Raw genomic sequence first — 25,908 nt, 5'->3', positions numbered from 1 at the left:
ATGAGAACTGAATAAATCATTAAGATGGAGTGGGCCAGATACTATAAAACTCTTAGAGGAAAACAGGCAGAACACTCTTTGACATAAATCACAGCAAGATCTTTCTCAATCCACTGCGTAGAGTAATGAAAATAAAAAGAACAATAAACAAATAGGACCTAATTAAACTTAAAAGCTTTTGCACAGCAAAGGAAACAATAAACAAAATGAAAAAACAACCCTTAGAATGGGAGAAAATATTTGCAAACAAAGCAACTGACAAGGGATTAATCTCCAAAATACACAAACAACACATGCAGCTCAATATCAAAAAAAACAAACAACCCAATCATAAAGTGGGCGGAAGACCTAAATAGATATTTCTCCAAAGAATACATACAGATGGCCAAAAAAAATATGAAAAGATGCTCAACATCACTAATTATTAGAGAAATGCAAATCAAAACTACAATGAGGTATCGCCTCACACTAGTCAGAATGGCCATCATCAAAAAATCTACAAACAGTAAATGCTGGAGAGGGTGTGGAGAAAAGGGAACCCTCCTACACTGTTGGTGGGAATGTAAATTGATACAGCCACTGTGGAGGTTCTTTGAAAAACTAAAAGTAGAGCTACCATTTGACCCAGCAATCCCACTCCTGGGCATATATCCAGAGAAAATCATAATATGAAAGGATGCATGCACCCCGATGTTCATTGCAGCACTATTTACAATAGCCAGGACATGGAAGCAACCTAAATGTCCATTGACAGAGGAATGGATAAAGAAGATGTGGTACATATATATACAATGGAATATTACTCAGCCATGAAAGGAATGAAATAATTCCATTTGCAGAGACATGGATGGACCTAGAGATTGTCATACAGGGTGAAGTAAGTCAGAAAGAGAAAGACGAATATCATATGATATCGCTTATACTGTATGTGGAATATAGAAACATGGTGCAGATGAACTTATTTGCCAAGTAGAAATAGAGTCGCAGATGTAGAAAACAAACTTATGGTTACCAAGGGGGGAAGGGGGAGGGTGGGAGGAATTGGGAGATTGGGATTGACATATATACATGACTGTATATAAAATAACTAATGAGAACCTACTGTATAGCACAGGGAACTCTACTCAGTGCTCTGTGGTGACCTAAATGGGAAGGAAATCTAAAAAAGAGTGGATATATGTATATGTATAACTGATTCACTTTGTTGTAGAGCAGCAACTAACACAACATTGTAAAGCAACTATACTCCAATAAAAAGTTTAAAAAAAAAAGATGGAGTGGGCTGAAGAAATATTTAAGATGTAAACTCTGTAGAACTTGGTAGTTCCTGTTTACTACTATGGGTGATGTAAGACTGCTGGGAGAGGGGATACCTGGTTCAGGAAGGCGACCGCCTACCTGTAGTTTAGAAGCTAGTCTTATGTATATATGCGTAGGCAAACTCAGTGTAATGTGTATGCATGAGATATGTAATATGTATGAATGAGATCGTTTTATTTTCCAAAGCATGGAAGTGCTATTATTTCAGATGCTCTCTTGGGCCTTTCGAGACTAAGAAATTTAAAGACATTAAGATTGTAAGATATGAGGGTGGGAGGTAGATGCAAGAGGGAGGAGATATGGGGATATATGTACAGCTGATTCACTTTGTTATAAAGCAGCAACTAACACACCATTGTAAAGCAATTATACTCCAATAAAGCTGTTAAAAAAATAATAATAATAAAGAAAAATAAAATGCAAAAAAAAAGATTATAAGGTAATACTAGAATTCAAGAGGTTTGGGGAGGGGTTCACTCCAAAATTTATTTACTCCTGTAAGTCTCATCTGCTTTTCATTATCCCTTACTATCTTTTTGTCATAAGATATATATAGATATATATATATTTTTTTAGATGTTGGGGGTAGGAGTTAATTAATTAATTAATTAATTTTTTGCTGTGTTGGGTCTTCATTTCTGTGCGAGGGCTTTCTCTAGTTGTGGCAAGCGGGGGCCACTCTTCATTGTGGTGCGCGGGCCTCTCACTATCGCGGCCTCTCTTGTTGCGGAGCACAGGCTCCAGACGCGCAGGCTCAGTAGTTGTGGCTCACGGGCCTAGTTGCTCCGCGGCATGTGGGACCGTCCCAGACCAGGGCTCGAACCTGTGTCCCCTGCATTAGCAGGCAGATTCTCAACCACTGCGCCACCAGGGAAGCCCTGTCATAAGATATTTTTAAGTTGCTAAGAGATAATGCCATATAAAAATAGTGTTTGATGTGATTTCTTGTTTCTCATGACATAGAATACTATGAGTTGTATTTTTTTTAGGGTGTTTTCAAGCCTATGGACCTAAATCATGTCATCAAACTCCTCGAAGAGACTGGTAAAGTAAGCTTTGAGAGAAAATTTCTCTATTTCACTTAGAAACTGTGATTTCCCTGAAAGGTAACATGTATTCCCCTAAATATGTCTCATTTCTCTCCTTTTGTTGAAAACATTTCAAATAGTATATGTCTCATCTTGAAGAACTATTTAAATTTAGTATGAATATATTTAACCTGGTAGGGAGGCTGGAAAAGAATAGATTTGATTACATGGGATGGACAAATCCATGGTGGATATAAACAGAAGAAATCATAAGAGTAAAGAAAGACTGATGTAGCCTCTGTTCATAGCTTATTACCAAGTAGGTTATGGGCACAAGGGTAGAAGTGTGTCATGATGTAGTACTTAAAAATTTCCTAATAAGAAATCAGGATATGTAAATACTCATATCCAGTCATAAGTAATTTATTTTGAGAGAACTCTTATACAGAATGTAATGGAAATAAAAATACAATACTCAAAATTGAGAGTTTAGGCATTGGGAGAAAGGATAATAAATGCATATGCATACATGTTTATATGACACTCTCCTGATGTTACCCAAGAATTGACTGAATGCCTAAAAAGCCAGTATACACTATAAAATTACTACAGGATGAAGATTGCATACTTTCAGTAAGTGGGAAATGGGCTGACCATGGTATAGCAGATCAAAACAATGTCCTGTGATTAGCAGGTGCAAAAATTTAGTCATTGTTTTAACATTTTTTAGTCTCTACATTTTTACATAGAAAGAAGAAAACACATTAAGAATAATGGCTTTATAAGAATAATTTATCTTTTGTTGGCTATGATTATTGTGAAAGTTATTTTTAATTGTGAATATATCTGCAGTTTTTAAAAAAGGAAACCCAACTACGTAGAGCTCCTACTAGCTGTTAAATAAGGGTAGGCAAAATATGTATGTATGTGTGTGTGTGTATGTATATATATGTGTTCATACATATGTATATATACACAGATATACATATATATATATATATTATATATATATGTGCCACAGTTTCTCACAAACAATTTAAGACGGTTAAAAGAACAGAAGTGATTCAGTCATGAAATTACATCAGTATACAGAGTTTTGTTTTGCTTTGTTTTGTTTTAATTGGCTGAAGCTATTTAGTTTGAGCCACTACATTGGGTATATTTTAGAGGTTAAAAATACAATTTCTGGAGTCAGATTGTCAAATTTGACTTCTTACATCACCATTTATTAGCTGTGTGATTTGGGTAATTACGTAGTGTTTCAGCTTGAGTTTCCTATTCCAAAAAAGAAGGATAATAAAAGTACCTCCTAATAGGGTTATTTTGAAGATTAATGAAATGATATGTATGTACCTTGCCTAAATGGTACCTGGCATAGAAAAATGCTCAACATACTTCAGTATTGTTAATATTATTTCTGGAAACAATTACTGCTTTTATATTAACCTAGTTTTGATTCACAATTCCTTATTCAAATATAAATGGTAGTTTATTTTTACCTTCACTGTTTTATGAAACATTTTTAATGCTTACATTATAATATAGTAATTTAAGAATTACTTGATAACATGTCTACTTTCTTTTTACACTAAGGAAAAAATTTTAAATCTCAACAGAATTAATAATACAAAAGAACTAAAATAGATAATTTGTTTTAGGATGATTTAGAAGAAAAACAACTTAAATCTGTCAAGAAAATGGTGCAGTGTTATCAGAATGGACTTGTATCCTTTACTTATATGTGTATGTTTGTTTTGTTTATCCTGAAATAGGAGATTTTTTTTTTTTCGTGGTACACACGCACGGGCCTCTCACTGTCGTGGCCTCTCCCGTTGCGGAGCACAGGCTCCGGACGCACAGACTCAGCGGCCATGGCTCATGGGCCTAGCCACTCCACGGCATGTGGGATCTTCCCAGACCAGGGCACGAATCCGTGTCCCCTGCATTGGCAGGCGGACTCTCAACCACTGTGCCACCAGGGAAGCCCGAGAATTTTTCTTAGAAAACGCATTAGCTTCCTATTGTTGCTGTAACAAATTACCACAAACTTAGTGCCTCAAAACCACATAAATTTTTTGTTTTACAGTTCTGGAGGTCTCACTGGGCTAAAGGCAAGGTGTTGTTGGCAGGGCTGGTTCTTTCTGAAGGCTCTAGGGGAGAATCCATTTCCTTGCCTTTGCCAGCTTCTAGAGGCAGCCTGCATTCCTAGGCTTCCTGGGCGCTTCCTTGAAGTAGCATCACTCTCACCTCTACTTCTGTCATCATAGCTCCTTCTCTGACCCTCTCCTGCCTCTCCTTTCCTTATAAAGATCCTGTGATTACATTGGGCCTACTTGTATAACCTCAGATAACTTTCCTATGTCAAGGCTTTTAACGAAAGTCCCTTTACCATGTAAGGAAGGTAACAGTCACAAGTTCTAGGGATTAGGACAGGCCATTATTCTGTTTAACACAGAAAATATCTAACATTTTGTGCTTTTTACAAAATTATATATATATATATATATATATATATATATATTTTTTTTTTTTTTTTTTCGGTATGTGGGCCTCGCGCTGTTGTGGCCTCTCCCGTTGCGGAGCACAGGCTCCGGATGCGCAGGCTCAACGGCCATGGCTCACGGGCCCAGCCGCTCTGCGCCATGTGGGATCTTCCCAGACCGGGGCACGAACCCGTGTCCCCGGCATCGGCAGGCGGGCTCTCAACCACTGCGCCACCAGGGAAGCCCACAAAATTATATTTTTATCAGAGAATATAAATTTGAAGAAACAGTATAATGCAAAATTAACTGTGCAGATAGTGTCAGTTTTATAGACTCAGAGAGACAGTTTATGTAGTTAGCAGGGCCAAGTCAAAGTCTTGTTTCTACCAATTTACTTGAGTATTTGCACTGTTGATAAGCTTCTTAACTTTTCCACCCTTATAAAATAGGGATAACAGCCCCTCATGAGGTCGCTAGGAAGACTAGACGAGATAATGTATGAGCAAGTTCTTGATAATCTGTAAAACATTCTATAAATATGTTATCCCCAATGAAGATACCACCCTGATCACAATATGTAGAAACCAGTGTGTCTCAAAACTATCTGTGATTAAGAACCAGTTTGCTGTTGGGGGCTGTTTCTTTTTTTTATCCTCTGCATATATATGCTATTGTAAAATGCAATGAAATTGTCACAGGAAACTCACTTTCTGCAGTTATTTTTCCACAGACTGGTAACACACAATTCCAGAACTGGAATGGTCCACAGACCACACTTAACAGTAGTATTGATCTAACTAATCTCTAACAGTTGTCCAGTCTGGCCCCAAGAAGACAGCAGTCTCTAATATTAGCTTGTTCCAAGATTTCAAAACGTCTTAAGCCTCCAATTCAGGGAAGTGGTGCCTTATAATTTTATCTCTTTTCTCACCTTATTTTAGCCTTGTTTTATATGGATTTGTTCAGTCAGTTACCTGAGGGCTTGTCGATATCAAGCATTGTTTACTGGTAGCCAAGAAAGTCTACTGGCAAGTGATTTCTTATCTTAACCCAATAACTCAACACCTCCATTATTTTTTCTTCTTCAGGCTACAGAGTTGGTGGCAAATGACTGTTTCTGAATGCCTTTAGTAGGCTGGGTTTAGAGGTTATAACCACATAAAGCAAAGATAAGTTACAGAGGTATCTTGATCATTTCTCTAGGAAGTTAACAGGGGTTTGTATTTCTAATACATCCAGTTCTCCTATCTTTTTCTAAGAAGCTCCTAGAGACTAGAAGTGATCAGATTCAATCAAGAAGTGCAAGTCACATTTATCATGTCCCCTTAACTGTATTAAAAAACAAAACAAAACAAAAAATGTGAAATTTGTTTATGTACCAACTGGGTTTTTTAAATAGGTAAAATAAAAGGTGCTTTTACCTGAAGATCTAGAGAGGGTATATTTTGCTTTCATAAACTAGTCTTAAATAAAATTTTCAACCAATTTAAACCTTAAAAACAAGACCACACACCTGAGTAATATTAATAAAATAACGCAGAAAAGTAAGGTAGGTTTGGGTTGCTTATTTCCGAGCAATATATGTTTTGTATGTGGGTGGAGATGAAGGATATAATTGAGCCATTAAGTTAGTTTTTTTTCAGTGTTATTACTCATTGCCAATAATAAGTTATTATTCAACTGAATATGTGGTGTAGTAGTTGGTAATCAAATTCTAAAGATGTGGTGAGAAGAGGAAAAAATATTTTGAGTAAGAGGTTACTGAGACAAAAATTAAATAATATTCCTTAAAAAAACATGGTTCTGTTTTCCTCTTTAGATTTCAAAATTGGTATAATTAAACCAGATTTAACAAAATAGATGGAATTCTATAGACTTTTCTTGACAGAAGTGCTGTAAAGAATATTTTAATAAAAATCTTAATTTTATTTCTTAACTAAAAATATTAAAGCCCCTAAGGGATTTAGCACAGATATTTAAAATTCTGAATCTGTGTGCAGGAAAAATTAAAAAACAGCCCCATTTTATAGAACCTGCCTATAATATCCTAAAATTATGTGGGTAAGTTTTTTTTAACTTTGTTTTATATTAGCATGCAGTATTTTCTGTTTTTTGTCTTACAAAAATATTATGCATTATGGTATAGCAAAGTGATACAGAACTCAGGACACTTCACTTGATCACTTGATTCCAGCAGCTGGTATCTCAAAGGTAGTACATTTTATTGTAGTCTGAGATTGCTGACCACAAGAGATTAAACTGTAAGTATATTCAAATGTTTTCTCATAATAAATTGCTCTCAAGTGAATGATAAATGTGAGATAAAAGAAAGAAATTATATTTTCAGAGAATCCTTGAGAAAATTTATGGACAATACTTAATAGTTTCTGCCTAGTTTTTTTTCTATCTCTCTAAGAAATTTGACTCTCAAAGACATGAGAGTCAAAATGTTTTATTTGATCTTCCAAATTTTTTTTTTTTTTTTTGCGGTACGCTGGCCTCTCACTGTTGTGGCCTCTCCCCGTTGTGGAGCACAGGCTCCGGACGTGCAGGCTCAGCGGCCATGGCTCACGGGCCCAGCCGCTCCGCGGCATGTGGGATCTTCCCGGACCGGGGCACGAACCCATGTCCCCTGCATCGGCAGGCGGACTCTCAACCACTGCGCCACCAGGGAAGCCCTGATCTTCCAAATTTGAATAAAGAATGATTTATCACCAAATTATTTTTGGCATATTTTTTTCAAAATGTAAATTAGAGACCAGAATTATAAAATTTATATATTCCATCCTCTGTACTATTTTTTCTTCAACCATTTGGGGGAACTAGCCACATAGTGGCTAATCAAGATGTATATTAAAATATATGTTTTTGGTTTTCAATATAATATGGTAGAGGAAATTTCTTAAATAAGGAATAAACTTTTCTGACAATTTAACCTTCTAAACATTTCTACCAATTTACTTTTTAAATAGTGAGTTTCTTCAAATATATAAATAATAGTATTAGTAGGACTATGTATATGTGGTAGGTTTATCTCTCACTTTTAGTAGCAATAATATTTGCAATTTTGTAACTAACTACATTTAAGATTTTGTTATAGCAATAATATTTGCAATTTTGTAACTAACTACATTTAAGATTTTGTTATCTGAATAGATGTTCAAAAAAATTTATTGAATGCCCTTACCACACCTTACTTTTTAAGAGACCATGAAAAATAAAGACATAAATTATTGCTCTGATGCTCTCAAGAAACTGTAATGTACTAACTGGAAATTATTGTTATATTGATGTGAGATAATATTATGTAAAAGACTTTCAGATTTTGAGGCTATGCAAGTCTTAGAACACCAGATTTGCAAGCATTACTTCAACATCAGTACTCCTACAGAGCTCCACCAAGAATTGGTTCTCTATGAAAGCTGTGACTGAATGTTTCATTGCATACTATGAGAAATCTTTTGAAATGCACTCTTCACTTTCCTTCATATTTCATAATTACTCATCATTTTTTTTTTTTACTTTCCTAATTTCTATTTTCATCGTGCATTTTTCCACACCACACCCTCACTTGATTCTCTTTTCAGGACATTTTTGGGAGATAAAAACATTGAAAATTAAAAAATAAAATCAAACCCTTCTGTTTTGGCCTCTAAGTAATACGTTTCTCTCAGTGCATCAGAAGTATAATGCTTATTTTTTTTCATAACCTTTTTGGTGGAAAACTCTTCTGATGCTTTATCTTTTAGGTTGTTTCCTTTGGTAAAAAAGGAAAAAATTTGAGGACAAGAACAATTCGTTTTATAGTTCTTCACTTTAGAGATTCAACAATGAGCTGGATATCAAGTAATTAAGTTATTTATTTCAAATGAAAAATTCTAACAAACACCAGAAATGAACCTCTATGGCATTTATAAAATATTCCTTTTCATAACTTGCCCTTGAAATATCTTTTAATTCTTGTTGACCTATATACATCCACATGTGACAGTTCCAAGTGCTGTTTTTCAACTATTTGGTTAATTTTTCTTGAAAACCATGAATTTAAAGTCCTATATATAAGATATATTAAATATCTTTAAATAGGATACAAAGTTCAAATTTTGAACTCCTGAAATAGTTTATATTTTTTGTTTAGGAAATGACTTTTCTCTCTCCTCTGACACTTAGACTAATGACCTAGGTTCGAGTGCCCTATCTTTTATGATTTGTGAATAAATTATTTTCAGATAACTTTGGTTATATTAGCTGTGCAATGTAATTCTAATATAATTAATATTTGTTAAATTCTTTAGTGTCTCAAAAAGTATATTTGTTATTTCATGAATGGTAACTGATCCAATTAATAAGGAAAAAGTCGCTGACCTTTAAGAACAAATAGACCATTGATCTATTAACTGGAGTTTCAAAAACTTCAGAAAAAGCCCTTGAACAGCCTTTAAGTTATAGGTGAGACTAGATCTGTGATTTGTATCGGATTTTCCAATGTCTTCCTAATTTTAATAGTACAGGTATAATCTAGTATTATTTTGCCCTCAGAGAGAAAGAAGATTCTTAAGTTTTTTATTTATGTAGTGTTGCAAGATGGCTTTCTTAAACCTTGCCTTGTATGTCCGTCTCTCTTCATTTTTATAAACCTATTTTATTTTGTTTTATTTTATTTTGGTCAACTGGTTAGAAACACAGAAATATTTTTGGTAGTTGTTAATTCTCCAGGGCTAAAGAAATAGGATATTTATCCTCATTTTAATCTTTAGAAATTTTCCTCTACTTTGCAAATGATGCTTCAATTAAGGACTTCATTACACGTAACTCATATATTCTTCATTCTTATTGAAGCTTGCCATTTTTGAAAAAGAAAGTATCGGATGAAATAACATATGCTGAAGATACTGCTAATTCAATTGCACTTCTGGGTGAGTTGAGATGATAGGCCCTACTGACAAGAAGGAAATATCTCTTGCACAAAGTTTCACTAAGGATACTTCTCCAAATCTAGGCTCTTTTCTTGTTGGGAATTAATCACAGTGTGCTTGGTGACGTTTTTTGTATTACCTTCTACTCAGGTGTTTGATGATACCAACAGGATTTTTTGTTCCTTAATTTTAAGGACTGGCAGATACTTCTTTGCACTTATTTGTCTTGATGTTATATATTTAGTTTGATGAAATGTTTGGTAACATTTTTTTTTTGTAAATCAGAAGTATGTGTTCCTCTCTTTCAGTAATCACAAAAATATTTTCATCTTTGAACTGTAATTATTGCTTGAACCTAACTGATTGCTGGAATTGTTAGCAATTCTAACAATTTAGCAAGGGCCAAATTGTTCATTAAATAATTTAAAGTCTTAAATAAACTCATAAAATGGTGGGATATTAGGAGCTTTAGTATAATATACATAACAATGCCTGTGTTTTTGTATACAAAAATATGAAAAATATTATAAGCAGGTTTCATATTTGGGTTATTGCTCAGTTTTCTAGAGAAAGAAAATAATAAATTTTTAGAAATGAGATCAAACACTATAGCTCCTTGAATCAGCCCCTGAGACATAACAGGCTGCTCCCAAAACAAATCCCACATTAAATTTATGCTTATTAATTTAGGTCTTTGTACAGGAGAAATAAAAGATACACAAATGGCCTAACAAATTAAAAATAAATATTTACTGAATAGTTATGTTCCCAGCGTTATACTCCATACTGAAAGATGAAAGAAACTAATATAAGTAAAAGGCATTTAAAATTTTTAACATAGATACTAACACTTTTATGTCTAAATAAATTTCATAATCTTCAACTGTAGATACTTTGGGAGGAATTATTATGGCCTAAAGTGGGTGAAGGTGTCAAGGAAATTAGAATAAACATGGAGAGTTAAGTAAGATGACCTTAAGGAGCAGGAAGACTAGAAACTAATGGGAAACTTTAATTCTGTGAATCTCTCATCAATGGAAATTTACAGTGAGAAGCCAACCTAGAAGAGGATATGATAGTATTAACAGATAAAAAGTGTAGGTTTGGTTGATAACATTTAAAAAATCTCTATTGCCCTTATTATTTTTAAATATGCATTTGTACAATAAATACATGGAGCTTTTTTACTGTGTCAGTCTACTCTTTGCTGAATGCCTGCCTACAGAACATATTACTGTCTCATTTGAGGGCAGTATGAACTCTTAGCTTAAAATGAACTCCTTTCACTGATTACTTACCATAAGTACTGCTGCTCTGTCCCTCATTTTTTTAATTGCTGGAACCATGAGTTTAAACTAAAATAATTGTTTGTAGTACAAAGTTTTGAACAAAGGCTATTCATTTTTAGTAACTTCCAGTTTCTACTATGTACTAGTAAATTATATTACTTTTTCTTCTAAATGATAGATATTTCCGACTTAAGAGCAGGATTCTGGAAACATATGAAGGAAAAAGTTGGTACTCTGCCCTGAGATTATAAAACAGGAAACTATGAGAGATGATCTAAACCTACAGGAACTAAAAGGGTGGTGAAGCAGATGAGAAACCTTAGAATTTCCCATAAACTTGAGCGTTTGGATACTTTTGTTGGAAATGTTTAGTTGTTCCTGTTGCCTAATGTTTTTCAAAACATAGTGAGTTTTCAACTTCAAAGGATGGGTCCAAAAAAATTAAGAGAATAATCTTGAACCTATCTTTTTTTTTTTAAGTGCTAGCTTTTGCTGATAGATTCTTCTCAAGCTAGGGTGAGCCTTTCCTACGTGCTCCCTCCTTCTGTCTGCTTGTTTCCCCACCCACTGGCTACCCCCAGAGATTAACATTATGCAAAGCCTAATGCAAAACACAAGTCTTCAAGGAACACCTAATTATCTCTTTCCCTCAGAGAATCTAAGCAGATCTGCTTCAGTCCTGAAGCTGATATTCCTGACTCCAGTTGTCCTCAGGCCCCCAGAGGACATTCTGGATCATTTCCAGAATCCTACTGATCATTTTCAGATTCTCTTAGGGATCATACTTGTAGGCCTTCACCAGAGCAGATACAATCCAGTTTGAAATGTAGGCTGACGCCAATTCAGAAGTAGTTTAGATATGACTGAAAAGGAATATTCCCTATCCTCCAACCGCACCACAATAACCTGAACATAAAACTATTACCTGCAGGGCAAAGACTGCCTAGAAACTCACTGTCTTCCAGTCTGTCAATAAACTGAGGGAGCAAAGCTCACTTGGAACTTCTCTAAGCAAAGGATGCATTATTAGAGGCAACAGATTACTGACTCTCTAGTTAGGGAGGAAAACTCTCAGCCCTTTTCTCATACTAACGCATTTAATTCTCACAGCAATCTTTAAAGTGGTAACTATTGTTATACCATTTTATAGATGAGAAAACTAAAAGACACAAGTTTATACAGGTAGTAAGTGGCAGAGCCAGGATTTAATCTTAGACAATCTAGTTCTAGCATTTATGCTGCTAATTACCATTCTTTTCTTCCTGGGAAGGAGAGACTGAGTTGATTGAGGGGCCAAGTGTTACAAGGATAGATATTCAGGGTGTTTTGTGCATGCATGCGCACGCACGTGTGTGTGTGTATAAAACTACATGATCCAGTTTGAATCTCTGATGATATTTTTAATCATGTTACTAACACTCTATGCTTAAAACTGCAAATAAACTTATGGCACTGTTATTGAATAGCATTCGTTTATCTTTCTGGCAGGTGACTTAATGATAATACCAAGTTCTGAATTGAGGATACAAATTTGTAAGTGTATTATTGACATTTATCATGCAGAACCACCAAAGAAGCATATAACAGGTAAAGTTTTCAATAGTCTTTCAGTAATAACTTATGTCTTTATAAAGCAGAATAGTCTTTCTCATTTCTCTTTGAACTTGGAAAGACAGAGTGGGATCATAAATGCAACACATCGGGCTTCCCTGTTGACACAGTGGTTAAGAATCCACCTGCCTAGACAGGGGACGTGGGTTCGAGCCCTGATCTGGGAAGATCCCAGATCTAGGCCACAGCTACTGAGCCTGTGCTCTAGAGCCTGTGAGCCACAACTACTGAAGCCCACGCGCCTAGAGCCCATGCTCTGCAACAAGAGAAGCCACCACAGTGAGAAGCCCATGCACTGCAACGAAGAGTAGCCCCCGCTCGCCACAACTAGAGAAAGCCCGCATGCAGCAGTGAAGACCCAACGCAGCCAAAAATAAAAAATTAATTAATTAATTAATTAAATTTTAAAAAATAAATAAATGCAACACATCAAAACAGTTCTTTTGGTAGTCTCAAACTCTTCAGTCATTTTAAACAAAAAAATTTATGTATTTTTTTCAACTTTAGATTTTTATTCTGATGCTAAATATAACAGAATTTTTAAAGTCATACCCAAGTTAGTTTAATTATAATTATTACTATTAATGTTATTTAATACTGTTGATAATATTATTATTTTCTAACATTTATAATTATTCATATTATCTGTCCCACCCAACTAGATGTTAAATTCCTAATGCTAATAACATTCTCTACCATGTTTGGAAAAAGAGTTCTGCATGTTACAACTAAGGGATCATAATATATAATGATAAAATGAGTCACACTGAAATGGGTGGCATCAAGATAGAGGGCACTTGCAATGTAGAGGATATAATATTACTTAGGACATACTTCCTACCTTCATAGTTTCTGTAATTCATAATCAATCTAGGAAAGGAGAGAAGATATAAAATACATTTTTAAGTTATATGTTCCTTTAGATGGGTGGCAATAAGACTGGTAGAAAAGAAAGCTAACTTATGAATAGGGAAAAATGGGAGGACATCTGAAGTAGAGAAATGAGTAAAGAAATTATTAACTGTCAGATTTGAGCTATTGATGAGATAAACAGGAGGAAGTGTTTGGTAGATAGACATTGGATACTAAAAGCAGAGACCAGAAATACAGGTTTGGAATTCACCCAAATAGAGATGAAAATTGAAACCATCTGGGTGCTTGAGTTTTCCAGGAGATAAAGCATGTAAGCAGAAAGGGACCAAGAACAGCAACATGGAGAGTGCCCATACTGAGATCTGGGGAAAAACAAAACAAAACAAAAAACAATCCAAAGAAACTGGCAATGAAGGAAGGTTCAGAGAGGAGGAGGAAAAGCTAAAGACTGCCATGTCTTGTGTGCCAGTGAATGAAATGTTTGATGAAGGAAGTAGTGGTCTCCGTGTCAAATACTGTATTGGCTTCTGTAATTGAGGAATGAAAACGCCAAATGATGTGATATCTGAAAAGTTGTAGTTCATTTCTGGCAGATCTATTGCCATAAAGTGGTCAGGGCAGATACAGGACTAAAGAATGAGAGGATTGTGAGAATAGAGGCAGTGAATGCAGACTTATATATTAAAATCAGATGAGGAAGAAAAAGAAGGAAAATGGAGAACAATTCAACTGGTAGCAAAATCAAAGAAGATATTTGGTTTTGTTATTATTTATAATTTTTAGGATAGGGAAAAATGAAGTTTTCCCCTATAGGCAGAGGAATAAGAAGCTAGTACGTGGAAAATTGGAGGGTGAAATTCCCAAAGAAGGCATGAGAGGATGGAATTAAGAGCACAAGCTTAGGGTTAACCTAGGCAATATATACACAGTCTTTTTAAACTAGAAAGGGAGACAAATGATGTATAAGATATGACAGAGGAGTTAAGGTGCAGAGAAGTGAGGTTGATCTTAATTTGACCAGGCTCTGAAAATTGGGAATCTTAGGCAATGCTCTCACTAGCTGTCACACAGTTGATTTCAGGTGATGGGCATGGCTGGATAGCTGGGACGACAGCTGAAAAGTCCTCAGTAGAGGGCTTCCCTGGTGGTGCAGTGGTTGAGAGTCCGCCTGCTGACGTAGGGGACACGGGTTCGTGCCCCGGTCCGGGAGGATCCCACATGCTGCGGAGCGGCTGGGCCCATGAGCCATGGTCGCTGAGCCTGCGCGTCCGGAGCCTGTGCTCTGCAATGGGAAAGGCCACAGCAGTGAGAGGCCCACATACCGCAAAAAAAAAAAAAAAAAGTCCTCAGTAGAGCAGTTGTAAGAGACATAGCGCTGGAGACAGGAATCAGGTCCATGAGCCTTAATCTTACTATATATCCTTCTGTAGAAATGTAAACTCAATAAATAAAGATACAGTAAGTATAAAGTACATTTTGGTTGGTCCATGCATATGACAGGCTATTATGCAAATAAAATCATGATTTGGGAAAATATAGAATGAGAAGAGGCTTACAATAAAATGTTTAGTGGCTGCAGTTGAATGTAAAATTCTGCATACAGTATATTGTTAAAGTTATATGCATACATTAAAAATATCAGTAAGAAATATACCAGATTTACAATAATATGTAACATAGTAGCTGCTTAATAGATATCTATTGATCAAAAAAAAAAGAAATATACCAGAATGTTAAGGTTGTTCTCTCTGGATGGTGAAATTATGCAACTTGTGGTTTTCTCTTTATATTTTTTAAATGCCTAAAGTGAGTAGCTAGGGCCTTACCATAGAGAACCCATCACAGGAATGGACAGGTCCTTGTCCAGTGCTAAAGATCAAATTCAGAAAGACATGACAAACTGACAGACATCTCAGAACTATGGCAAAGTTAAAGAATCTAGTTGGTCTCAAAAGTCAAGAAGTAAGGGAGGTAGATAAGTATGTCACTAAGAGAGAAAATAGCTGCATCTCACGTGAGCAGGTACCCTCTGCTATGTATTTAATCTCTCTAGTTGAGTGTAGTTGGTCAGGTACCTGTGCAGCTGTATCAAAGGAGAGGTGGTGTTTCTCACAGGCGATACAGCAGAAGGAAATTATTATAAGACATGTCGCCAAGAATCAAACTTCCCTAAAATACCATTATATTCACTAGCATTTATCAGAACAGCATTATATTTTCACCTTTTATTTCATCACCAAATTATGTAATTATGGTCCCTTGAAAGCACTAAAGTAACGTATTGACTTGAATAGTGAAAACATTTAGTATTTGTAATCATGCCATTTTCCTTTATGGAAAGGTATATCTAGAGAAAAGAAATATTGTTCATTTTTAGAATTTAATATATGCCTCCAACTCTGCAGTTCTATTTCAAATGCTACACCAGGGATCAGCAAACTATGGACCCCAGGCCAAAATTGGCCCTCTGTAAATAAACTTTTATTGGAACACAGCCGTGCCCACTTATTTTTGTATGGTTTATGCATGCTTTCATGCTATGGTAGCAGAGTTGAGTATTTGAGAGAGAAATCTTATAACCTGCAAAGCCTAAAATACTGATACCTGGCCTTTTATAGAAGTTTGCCAATCCCTGTGTTATACCATTTTAACATGCCATACACTTTTTTAAAGTTTTTGTTGTTGCTGTTGTTTAATGTTTACTCATTCTTTTGTTTAATGTAGATGATTACTATGTGAAATAATTGTACATATTTATTCACTAATTGTTGTTAGGTTACCAGCAGGCTAGTTCATCATATAAGATTAAAATGGCTGAAGTTGGAGGATTGGCAAAAACAATGGTCCAGTCATTGGTGTTGGTTGAAAATCAACTTGTTGAGAAACTTTGGGTACTTAAAACTCTACAACATCTCTCAGCTTCTGGTTTGTATATTATTGTACATATTTGAACACTTCATTCTCAACTATTTTTGTTTTTATCTAGTAATGTCAAGACTGTACAGCATAAATAATTTTAAAATTTATTTTCAGAAGTTAATTGTACTTTAATGGTGAAAGCACAAGCAGCCAGTGGAATCTGTGCTCATCTCAATGACCCAGATCCCTCTGGACAGCTTCTATTTCGTTCATCTGAAATACTTTGGAACTTATTGGAAAAATCTTCAAAAGAAGAAATCATACAACAGCTTAGTAACTTGGAATGTTTGCTGTAAGTATATGTGGTTGGATAGGAATTTTTAATCTTAAAACGATAGCCAGTGACATAACTAAATTTTTTTTAAATTTATGTTCAATTAGGCTTTTGATTCATGTAATGGCTATGTTTCAGGACATTTTTTTGTACCATGGTATAAATGCATCTGCACAATAACAAGTCTTTTTTTTTTCTACGTGGAAGGCTTTTAAAGTAGCTTGTTAACAAAACTAAATTATGTCCTTGAGTATGTATAAAGTAAAATTAGATATTTAAAACAACTATTTCATTTGTTCATTCAGTAAACCTATTTTTGAGTACTTACTGTCTTCCAGATACTACAGTAAGCATTAGCAATAAAATATGAGTGAGCCTTTAAGTTACTTATTCATATATTCATCAAATAATTATTGTCTGCTCTGTGCCAAGTTCAGTACTAGGCTGTGGAAATACAACTGAAAACAATACAGAAATGGCCTCTGCTTTCATGGCACTTGCATTATGTTAAGAGAGAGAGACAAGTAAATAGGCAACTAAAAGAGAGCATACTAAATGTTATGAAAGAGATTACTGCAAGGTCCTTCATGTTCTCCCGAAGATGGTGGATCAGCACAGTTTTGTTTGCAAGCGACTGAACCCCCAACCCAACTGATTTAAACCAAATAGGAAATTTTATGGGCTCGTGTAATTACAAAGTCAAGGATAAAACTGGTTTCATGTGCAGCTGTATTCAAGCCTCAGCAAATATCAGGACTTGGGCCCTCTTCATCCCTCTGCACTATTTTCCACTGTGTTGGCTTTAGTCTCAAGATCCATATGGTAAGACCTACGAAGTCTAGCTTCACGTAATCACAACCCCAAACCAAGCAGAAGATAAGACTTGCTATTCCAAAAGCTCGAAGAAAATTCTTCTAATTGAGTCCCTGTTGACCCTTAGTGGTCTGGTGTTGGCCATATGCCCATTTCAGAGTGAGTTACAGTGACAAAAAGAAGGAATGCTCGAACTCGCTTCCTTTTAGTTGAAGGCAGCTTTACAAGACCAAAAAGTGTGTAAAGAGTGAATGCCTAAATAAAAATAAGGGCACTATTATCACAAGAAGGGCAAGTGGCTCCTAGAAGATAAAGCAACAAATGCCCATTGTACAGGGAACCTGACCCAGACTTGGAGAGTTAATCAGCACTTCCTAATAAACCCTAATCTGGTATCTGAATGATAAATGTGACTTAGCAACACAAGAGTTCTGCATGCAGAGAGGATCCTAGACAGGGGAACAGAAGTGAAAGAAGAATTTAGCAAAATCAAAAAATTGAAAGAAATTCAATATAGTGAGAGCAAAAAGTACAGGGTAGAATAGTGAGAGATGAAGCTAACAGTGTTAGCAGGGACTGTAACATGAAAGGCGTGATAATGCTTGGTAGGGAGGTAGGACTTTATCCTAAGAACAAAGAAAAGCCTTTAAGTATCAGTAATTTTAAAAAGGAAAATGACGTCATTGAATCTTTATTTTAGAGCAGTCACTTTGACCACCATGTATAGATTGGACTGAGGGATTCTTATCTAGTCCCTCAGTGAACTAGAGGCAGATTTGTAAAGATAGAAAAGATTAGAAATATTTTGAAATGAGTAGTAAAATGTAAAAAGGGAGATTTTGTAGGTAGACACTTAGGTGGTATTTCCATAGAAATATGGCTTTAAAGATATGACTTCACTTTTTAGGGCTTTGAAGAAAGCATTTAAAAATCTGTTTACAAGAGGTCTTAGTCATTATGATCGTCAGCTTAGAAATGACATATTAGTGATCACAACAATTATATCTCAAAATCCTGGAGCACCAATGATTGTAAGTATGAATCAAATTGCATTTTAATTCTAATTGTGGAAGTGGTGGGTGTGGGGGGAGGAGGGAGTCCTGAACTATGTTGTAACATTTATGTACTTTGTTGTAATGCCAAGTTATATTGTAATGTCATTATGGTCACCAGTATACTTGCACTCTGCCAGTTCTTCTTTGCATCCCTTTGGAAGGTTGAGATCCTCCTCGTGTATTATAATTTACTCACAAATATAATTTACTCAGCTGGGCATAAGACCTAAATAGACATTTCTCCAAAGAAGACAAACAAACGGCCAATAGGCACATGAAAATATCCTCCTCATTGCTAATTATTAGAGAAATGCAAATCAAAACTACAATGAGGTACCACCTCACACTGGTCAGAATGGCCATCATTAAAAAGTCTACAGAAAAACAGGGACTTCCCTGGTGGTCCAGTGGGTAAGGCTCCATGCTTCCAATACAGGGGGCCCAGGTTCAATTCCTGGTCGGGGGTCGGGGAACTAGATCCTGCATGCATGCCATGATGAAGAGTTTGCATGCCGCAACTAAGAGGTTTGCATGTCACAACTAAAAAGATCCCGCATGCCGCAACTAAAGATCCAGCATGCCCCAGTGAAGATCCCATGTACTGCAACTAAGACCCGGCGCAGCCAAGATAAATAAATATTAAAAAAAAAAAGTCTACAAAAAACAAATGCTGGAGGGGGTGTAGAGAAAAGGGAACCCTCCTACACTGTTGGTGGGAATGTAAATTGGTGCAGCCACTATGGAAAACAGTATGGAGGTTCCTCAAAAAACTAAAAATAGAGTTGCCATATGCTCCAGCAATCCCACTTCTGGGCACATATCAGACAAAGCTATAATTTGAAAAGATACATGCACCCCTGTGTTCATAGCAGCACTATTTACAATAGCCAAGACATCGACAGATGAATGAATAAAGAAGATGTACATATATACAATGGAATACTACTCAGCCATAAAAAAGAATGAAATAATGCCATTTGCAGCAACATGGATGGACCTAGAGATTATCATACTAAGTCACACAGAGAAAGACAAATACCATATGATGTCACTTATATGTGGAATCTAAAAACAACACAAATGAGCATATCTATGAAACAGAAACACACTCACAGATATAGAGAACAGACTTGTGGTTGCCGAGGGGGTGGGGGAGGGAAGGATTGGGAATTTGGGATTAGCAGATGCAAACTATTATATATAGGATGGATAAACAGCAAGGTCCTACTGTATAGCACAGGGAATGATATTCACTATCTTATGATAAACCATAATGGAAAAAATATGAAAAAGAATATATATATGTATAACTGAATCACTTTGCTGTACAGCAGAAATTAACACAACATTGTAAATCAACTAGACTTCAATAAAATTAAAAAAAAAAAAACAGTCATGGAATTTATACTGTGCAAATGGGGAAAACGTCCTACCTAGCTTCCTAGTCAAGGTTGCAATGTGTAGGTGGGCCTATGTTTCTGTGGAAGCCCTTGGTCAGTCAATAAATTCTCATTAGCATCCTTGCAAACATTCAGGTGAATTCCATGAATGTGAGTCAATAGGAATAACATCTTCACATTTTAAAGAAACCATATGGATCTTAAAGTAATAGGAATATATCGTTGCAAACTCAAAAGCCCAAGGGTTGTCCCTATAAATTCTCCCTAATGTCCAAAGTCCAACTAGGATATCTCTGTCAGGAATGAGTTCCCTCATGCTGAAATGTTTTCTGGTCATTCTTCAGGGCTTTTCATGTTAAGTAGGAATTGTTTGTTGTCTCTTGACCAAACCTTTGACATATTTGAGAGTAGTTGGGGTCAGGGTGGGGAGCCAGGGGGTGTTTAAGAAGAAAAGCTGTTGAAAATAACTGTTTTCTTCCCTTCTTTCGTCCCTTGAAGGTATAGGTAATGAATTACATAAGTTACTTCTAGCAGTACATTTTGGGTTCTTACCAAATTTTAAACAGTATCTTGTAAAATATTCATAGAATAATGTAATATATTTCTTAGAACCTACAGAAGTAAGTTTAATATTAAATAAATTACAAGTTTATCTGGCTATATGCTTTTATTTTCTTTCTTTCATCCCTTATTATTAGTGCTTTATGAACTCAGATGAATGACAAGGAGAGTCTGATAAAAAATACCTACATATTAAGTAAATATGGGCATCTGTAACTTAATTTCCATATAATTAATTCATCCTTCTGTTTATTTTGTGTATTTATATTAGGAGTGTGGCTTTACCAGGGATTTGATATTATTTGCAACCTTTAATGAAGGTAAAAACCATAAAACTTTCAACTTATAATTAATGAGTCATACATCATTTCAGCTTTTATTTTACTCTGCCTTTTTTTTCCCCTCTCACAGTTAAAAGCCAAAATCCTTTGGTAAAAGGTCTTAAGTTTTCTAATTCCTATGAAGATTTTGAGTTGAAGAAATTGCTATTCAATATAATTGTGACCTTTTGTAAAGATTTATCTACTATACAGGTAAAAAGTAATCAAAATTAAAATTAAAATTGTCTCACTTTGTAGTATGACTTTTTAAAAGCCACGGCTGCAAATCTTTCATCAGCCCGTATATTTACCATAGAAGGTAACAAACTCGTATTCACTGGAATTTCACTTTTTCAAAATTTCTCTTATCTATTAATGAACAGTGAATTTACCTAAATTTAAACCACATAAACCAAGGAAAAGCAGGAGAACTGTGGTGATTTATTTATATATTTAGAGCTCCTGAATAAGAGAACATAAACTGAAAGAAAATCCATATAGGCCCACCCAGCCTAATAGTCTATCTTTGACCATAGTAATGAGGGATGATTTAATGCTGGAGGAAATTGCTCATCTCTATGCTGCCCATCTCAAACTGTATGAACCTGCTTTTTCTCCACACAAATCTAACCTCCTTATGTACATATTTTTATTACCCATGAATTATCTTAATACTTTATATCCTACATAAAGCATGGTGTAATTTGAAGAGCACTGGAAATGAATTTCACTTCTGTCTTATCACCTACTAGCTGTATGGCCTTGGCAAAGTCACCTAAACTTTCTGAGGCTCAGTTCCTCCTTCTGTTGTGAGACTGAGAAAAAGGCTTTGTAAACTATAAAGCAACAGAAAAAAATATACTACTTACTAACAATTCCATTCGTTTAGTTATTACTGCATTAATTGAAATTTCATTTTAGTCTTAAAACTCTTTCAAGTTCCAAGGGAGGATTCATTCTATCAATTTCATTAGTGATAATATAAACGTGGTATAATATGGTGGTTAAGGCTTTAGTCAGGTGGAATCCAGTGCTGTCGCTTTCTAGCAATGTGATCTTGAATACATAGTTTAGTGTCTCTAAATTCCAGTTACCTCAACTTCAAAGTGGGGGAAACACCTATCTCATGGAATTATTATGAGGATTAAAAGAGCTAAAAACAATTTTTTTTGGTAATGCCACTTTGAAGAATATACTAAAAAATGCTCAGAAAAAAATGTCTTTACAGTTATAACTTTATTATTCATATCAAAAACATATACTCCACAGAAGCTAAATGTATTTTCTGAAATGCAATATAGAAAATCATTCAATAGAATATGGTTTATTATTATAGTGGAGTATTATATAACTATTAAAATGACAGATACAAAGATAATAAAATTTACACTATAGTTTATAAACCAATTTTATTCGACAACAAAGTCAAATGGCACAAAGACTGATAAGCTTCTTGAAGCATTATGTGAGCAGTGGAATCAGCTATTTTTTTTTCTGTCATATGTTTGTGTTTGTGGCTCAGTAATGGTAGTGATAATAAATACGTGTACTGTTATTTGCAGTTCACAGAGTATTTCAAAAAAATTATCCACTTACTACTTAGAGCAGTGCTAGAACCAATTGTTGTTCTTGTTTTCTCAGTTCTAAATCTTGTGCACTTTCCATGTGGAATAGTAGAAAATTTAGAAAAATTCATAGATTTATTGTGAAAAAATCTTTGTAGAATAATGCCAGATGAAAAGAAAATTGAATGGAATATAGCAATGGTGTGTTACTATCTTGTGAACCATAAATATACATCAATCAGAATCAGCTATAATATTAACTTGATTGTCATATTATAATAGCTTTGCATTTTTGTTTTATTTTTATTGACATCATGGATTCAGTACAGTTTTAAAATTCTTGGCATGTAATTAACTATGGCTTGTGACCTGACTGGTATTCACTGGATAGAGTATTTGTATAAGTTCTGTTGCCTGTGCTTAAAAATAGCCATAGTCTATTATCATAACTTCAGACAAAATTGATTTCTTAAAGTATATATACAATTGAGTCTCTGAAATGTTTCCTTTAAGAAACAAAAGTAAGGAAGTCAGAAATAACCACCAGTTTATTTGCTCTAAATTTTTGACTCTTGTGGTTTTATCATAAGTGGGAGATAAATTGCATATATAAGCAGCATAGATTAAAAAAACTAATACTTATTTTATATTATTGTCATCCATAGAGTGTATATCCTAGAAAGGGGGATCATAGTGAAATGTTGTTATTAGTGAGTTTGGTTTTGGGTTTTTTAATTTTTGGTACTTAACATAGCTTGGAATCTTTAGGAAGAACGTATTTTGAAATGATCATCAATAACACATCAAATTGGAAATCTTTTATTAAATTTTCTTATATTAAATAAAATTGTTTTAATTATGTTTCTAACATAGTACTTTTTGCCCTTTCTCATAGCTATTAATTGATGGCAAAGTTATTTTGGCTTTGTTTACCTATGTTAAAAAGCCTGAGAAACACAAAATAGTTGAATGGTCTGCAGCACAGTATGAAGAATTACAACTGCATGCAATTGCCACTTTGTCATCAGTGGCTCCTTTTTTAATAGACGAGTACATGTTGTATCAGGGAAATGCTCACGTCCTTGCATTTTTAGAATGGTGTGACAGTGAAGGTAAGTGGCCTTTCAGATTCCTGGCAAAATTCTAATCTACATATCTCAACTGAATGGCGGTGTAGAAAAAGAAATACAATTAAAAGGAGAACTAACAATGTAGATCTGGCCTTCTGTGACCTTAATATGTTTAAGTAGTGTTTTAAGGAAAAAAGCCTGAGATTTCATTTATAGTCAGACATTAGTAAATGTTAGCTATAGTTGATGCATACCTTTCAGTAAAATAAATCATTCATATAAACTGATTTAAATTTTTATATTATTAGGCCTATCCAATAATTATACTGTCCTGTAATATTTTAATTAGTCATTCAACAAATATTTATTGAATGCCTACTAGTAACCATATATTGTTTTAGCTACTAACGAAACATTTATGTTCAAAATAAATGAAGTCCATACCTTCATGGAGCTTCAGATCTAGATCTCTAGCCACATGTAGTCTGCCAAGTTAGCAGAGCCCTAATTTGTATGAATATTTCATTTCAATTCTCATAATTCTTAGAAGGGAAATAAGAAATACATTCTTTTTAAAAAAGAATTATAAGTAAGATACTGTATTCTTCTCTGGTAGTAACTTTGCTCTGGAAATAATTTTGTATGGTACATTTTCATTAGATCAAGAATAGCACTGATCCATGAGGAAGAAAAAATTATAGCTTATTTTTATTCTCTAGTTTTTAATATGCTGAGTTACTAAATTTAGTCATGTTAAATTACTGTGCATTAAATAAAACAATTCTCCTGTCTCTCCTTTATATTATTTATGTTTACAGAAGTCTATAAGGCAAAAAAAAGGAAATGCTGCCTAACAAGAAGAAGCCTGATAGCTAACAGTTATTGAGTACCTACTATGTGATAGGCCTTAACCCCCTCAGCAGTATTAAACCATTTAGGCCTCACAACAAATCTAGGAGTTATAGGTTCTGTTATTAGCCCTGTTGGTCAGTGGGTAGAACTCAGTCAGAGAAGTAAAATAACTTGTTCCTTGCCACATAGTAAGTGATTTAATGCAGGCAGTCTAGCTCCAGAATCCACATTTCTAAACCTATACACACTACTGAGAACAGTATTTTGAACTTTATTTTAGCATTAAACAAAAAGCTACTTCTAAAAGAACCTTTCAAAGAAAGCATATTATAACGAAGAAAGAGAACTTGCCTTGTTATTTATCAAGACTGACCATAAAGCTATAGTAATTAAAATTGTATGGTACTTGACCAGGCATAGACCAGTGGAATGGAATATATGGGAGGTTGGCATCATCAAAGATGATATTGCCAATCTATGAGAGAAGGATGGTGCTCAGGCAGTTGGCCCTCCCTGTGAAAAAATAAAAATTAGATCCTTTCAACTTGTTTAAAAAAGTCAATTGCAAAATGAATTAAAGCCCTAAATGCAAAAAGTTAAACTGTAAAAATCTTAGAAGAAAACATGGGAAATTATCTTTATGAATAACAGGGTAGAAACAGACTTTTTAAATACAGAAGAGCTTAAACTATAAAAAAGATTATTAAAGATTAGTAAATGTATTAACTACTGTAAAACAGAAATATCTGTATGACAAAATCTGAATAAGATAACAATCTATAAATTGAGGGAAGACATTTACTCACCACTCTGACTGATAAATGATTAGAATTCAGCTTCATAAAGAACTCCTACATATCAAAAAGAAAATAACTGAGTAGAGAAGTAGGCAAACAATAGAGATTGCCAAGAAAATTCTTCAAAAAATTTGGAGAAAATCTCAAATTTTCAAAAAAAATTAAAAGACACTCAACCCACTGGTAATCAGAGAAATGTAATTGCTCTGCAAATTAAGATAACAATGAACTACCATTTCACATTTAATAGATTGGGAAAAATCTATTTCTTATAGAATGTATCCATATAACCACTTTGGGGAACAATTTGGCAACTTTAATAAAATTCCATGCGGGTATATGATTCTGGTGTCACAGGTGAAACACTTCTCAGTGGGAACAAGAGGACATGAACTAGAATGTCCATTGTAGCAATTTGTACTAGTGAATGGATAAACTGTTACTTATAAACTGGATGTGGAAAGCAGTTAAAACTGAGTGATCTAGATCTACTTGTAACAATGTGAATAATTTTAAAAATACAACGAGTAACAGAAACAAGTTACCAAAGATACATACCATAATGATACATTTGAGTAAAATTTAAAAACACATATTTCTGTACTGGAAATAGAAAGAGGAGGGGGATGGAATCATATTTACTCCTCTAAAAAAAAAAACCTAAAGTATGACAAAATTTTAACATCTCTTTAAACTTATATAGATATAAAAGATGTCTAATCTAAATTTCTTAATGTAAAGTAACTATTAATATTTCTCTAC

The 25,908-nt window shown here is 34.5% G+C and overlaps 1 protein-coding gene across 3 annotated transcripts in view; it reads left to right on the top strand.

The window, feature by feature from the left end:
- Window positions 1-25,908, top strand: part of CFAP69 (cilia and flagella associated protein 69) — a 69,817-nt gene that overhangs the window by 15,375 nt on the left and 28,534 nt on the right. For 2 of the 3 annotated variants that reach the window (XM_060108254.1, XM_060108252.1), the window contains exons 2-12: window positions 2,310-2,369; window positions 4,007-4,072; window positions 6,783-6,892; window positions 9,671-9,747; window positions 12,525-12,623; window positions 16,296-16,445; window positions 16,554-16,731; window positions 18,434-18,557; window positions 20,814-20,862; window positions 20,954-21,075; window positions 23,323-23,539. In XM_060108254.1, the coding sequence (XP_059964237.1) occupies window positions 2,310-2,369; window positions 4,007-4,072; window positions 6,783-6,892; window positions 9,671-9,747; window positions 12,525-12,623; window positions 16,296-16,445; window positions 16,554-16,731; window positions 18,434-18,557; window positions 20,814-20,862; window positions 20,954-21,075; window positions 23,323-23,539 (1,252 nt within the window). The remainder of the gene's footprint in view (window positions 1-2,309; window positions 2,370-4,006; window positions 4,073-6,782; window positions 6,893-9,670; window positions 9,748-12,524; window positions 12,624-16,295; window positions 16,446-16,553; window positions 16,732-18,433; window positions 18,558-20,813; window positions 20,863-20,953; window positions 21,076-23,322; window positions 23,540-25,908) is intronic. The other variant, XM_060108253.1, reaches the window with a different exon arrangement.

This window comes from Mesoplodon densirostris, chromosome 9 (assembly GCF_025265405.1).
Source record: "Mesoplodon densirostris isolate mMesDen1 chromosome 9, mMesDen1 primary haplotype, whole genome shotgun sequence".
Lineage (NCBI taxonomy): Eukaryota > Metazoa > Chordata > Mammalia > Artiodactyla > Ziphiidae > Mesoplodon > Mesoplodon densirostris.
This window is presented reverse-complemented; position numbering and strand designations above follow the sequence as displayed.